Source organism: Montipora capricornis, chromosome 1 (genome assembly GCF_036669925.1).
Source record: "Montipora capricornis isolate CH-2021 chromosome 1, ASM3666992v2, whole genome shotgun sequence".
Classification (NCBI taxonomy): domain Eukaryota; kingdom Metazoa; phylum Cnidaria; class Anthozoa; order Scleractinia; family Acroporidae; genus Montipora; species Montipora capricornis.
This window is the reverse complement of record NC_090883.1, coordinates 29629877-29632376: the sequence shown is the minus strand read 5'-3', so window position 1 is coordinate 29632376 and position 2500 is coordinate 29629877. Positions and strand designations below refer to the sequence as shown.

At 41.5% G+C, this 2500-nt stretch overlaps 1 protein-coding gene across 2 annotated transcripts in view; it reads left to right on the top strand.

Moving 5' to 3' along the window:
- The window catches only part of LOC138038011 (sushi, von Willebrand factor type A, EGF and pentraxin domain-containing protein 1-like), a 30494-nt gene that overhangs the window by 27207 nt on the left and 787 nt on the right, over positions 1-2500 (top strand). For both annotated transcript variants that reach the window (XM_068883838.1, XM_068883846.1), the window contains one exon: positions 2110-2500. This exon is cut by the window's right edge and continues 787 nt beyond it. In XM_068883838.1, the coding sequence (XP_068739939.1) occupies positions 2110-2500 (391 nt within the window). The remainder of the gene's footprint in view (positions 1-2109) is intronic.

The following is a 2500-nucleotide window of genomic DNA, read 5'->3' as shown; positions in this document are numbered from 1 at the left end:
GTAACTGCTTAAGTTGGTCAACTAGCTGCGATGATCTTTCTATCTCGTGCTGAAAGAGAGAACGTTTTATCACTCGAAGATAAAATTCGTACCCCCGCATGGCCATGTAATATCCTGTATGTTTCATAATTAATTAAGAAAAGTGAGTGTAGTCCTGAGGACTAATTAGGATGACATTGACTGGCAATTCGACAACCTGACCGGAAGTCAGTCACTGTGTTGTCCCCTTTAACACATTAGGGCCGTTTATACGAGAGAAAATAAGCCGCAAGTTAGTCTGGCCGCGGCTTACATAAGTCGCAAACACCCCGTATAAATGGTACAAAATCTACGTTCACGGCTTTCTCAAGCCGCGGATTATCCTGGCCTGGGAGTTTATACTCTCATAAATAGTTCCTTTCGCGTATTATGTACTCCGCGGCCAGAGTAAGCCGCGGCTTATTTTCTCTCGTATAAACGGCCCTATTGACTCCTGATATTTTAATTGTCCAGGAGGGGGGGGGGGGGGGTTGGTTCAGGAGTCAAGGATTTAATTATGATATAACTCCCGAGTTCAAACCATTTGACGATTTTAACAAGGTGTTTCTTGCAGAATGCTTTGGTTATTATGTCAGTCATTAGCGAAAATTCCAGGTGAACTGACAAGTGTACAATTCCAAGTGTATAGCTGCTAAAAGCGCGCGCTCGACTAATCGCCGTAACCTTCCAACAGCACGTAATCTGAATAGAGCAGTTTTCAACTGAGTGTCGTAAAACAAATACCAAAGTAATTAATTACTTCGACCAATCACAGTTGTGCAAACAGCGCAATGAACCAATCCAATTTCGTAGCAATTCCACGTAACTTGCTCAAGGCGCGCGAAAAATTGCGCGTGCAAATTGCAATGGTTTTGCGTTTTCTTTTCGTTGGGTGATAAACTGGCGCGATATTTTCAAGCCAATCACCAAGCGTAGCAAGTTCAATCCCATAATTACTTTCGACAGTCATTTAAAAATCGCTCTATGACGGTACTGATATTGATTTATAACATGTGGATGAGGATACCATGTGGGAACAAGGTTAAAATGATGTGGGTTCAAACTGTAACAAAATAAAAAATTACAACCGTAATAGATTAGTTATGCAAAGCACAGAGAAACGATAAAAGACGATAGAATTACACTAACAGGAAACGATGATACTTTCATGCACGTGCGTTTTACACATTCGTACATTTCTTTGCCGTCATCTCCTAAATGACGACGTGAAATGACTAAATTCAAGGTTCTGTGGAGGACGTTAGCACATGGCGATGAATTTTCAGTTCTCTTTCTACGCTTCCAACCCACTCATACCAGTTTCATGTCTAGACAGTTACTACAGATTTTTACCGCGAAACGACATGAAATAGTTTCGTACTGATATGAATAACGCGAACTTGTATTTTTAAATGAAGTCCTCATAACCGTCGTCGTCCTCGTTTCGTAAGCACTCTAATGCTAATTGGGGGACAGTAAGGACAAACAAACTTAACACCAACAGAACGATAATGAAGTAAAACGTTAAAATCTTACGCATTCTTTTACTTAATGTCAGTCAAAAGAGATGGATGTGGCGAGTGACCGCCTTCAAGAGTTGCAAAAAGAAAAGTTTCTTTTCTTTTTGTATGTTATAAAAATCGTCTCGTTTGATTTAGAGTCGTCAGTCTTAGCTTACCTGGCAATTCAGTAGTTTTGGTAGTTTTGCAAAGTAGTGAAGGTAAACACTAAGGAGATCGAATGTCAAAGAGAGATTTGATTTGATTTGATTTGCCTTAATTTGTTAATTTCAATTTACAGTGCATGTCGCCGCCTAGGGTTCCTGCGCTTGTAGATTAGACAAATTTCCTTTCCTTTCCTTTTCTTTTAATTGTAGATCGTTCCCACAGTGAATTAAAGGTTAGAGAATGGGGTGGCTGCGACATGTGTTGACTGTATTGCACTTGCGTATTAGTATTTAGGTCTACGGAAAGCTCAACTTCGTTTCCAGGGTCTCTCATCTTCCCGCCCACTGGAGTTCCAGTGGGCGGGAAGATGAGAGACCCTGGAAACGAGGTTGCGGAAAGCCTTGCACTTTTACTCTGATTCCAGGGGGTTGGCTGCTTGTCTCCAAAGTTGTGATGAATAGCTCAACTCCTCCTACTCAGGCGCCAGTCAACACCTCATATCGTGGAATAACGAGCAACGAGATGCTTCTCACAAAAACTGCCATGAATGAGCTGAGAACACACATTAATTTCTCTCAACTGAGATTCCACTGCAAGAAAGAGCAACCTGGGCGCACGTTTCACATCATCACTGCTGATAACAGTTCGGGTGAGGCTGTCGTCCAGTACTTCAGCGGTCAGACGGATGTTATGCCTAAAGCTTGTTACTCTTTTGTTAAAATGAATGACGACAAATCTAACTTAGCCACAAAATGTAGTTATTGGGGAAGGGACAACTCGTTCAAAGTCGGTAAATGGGGGCATCGACAATTAAT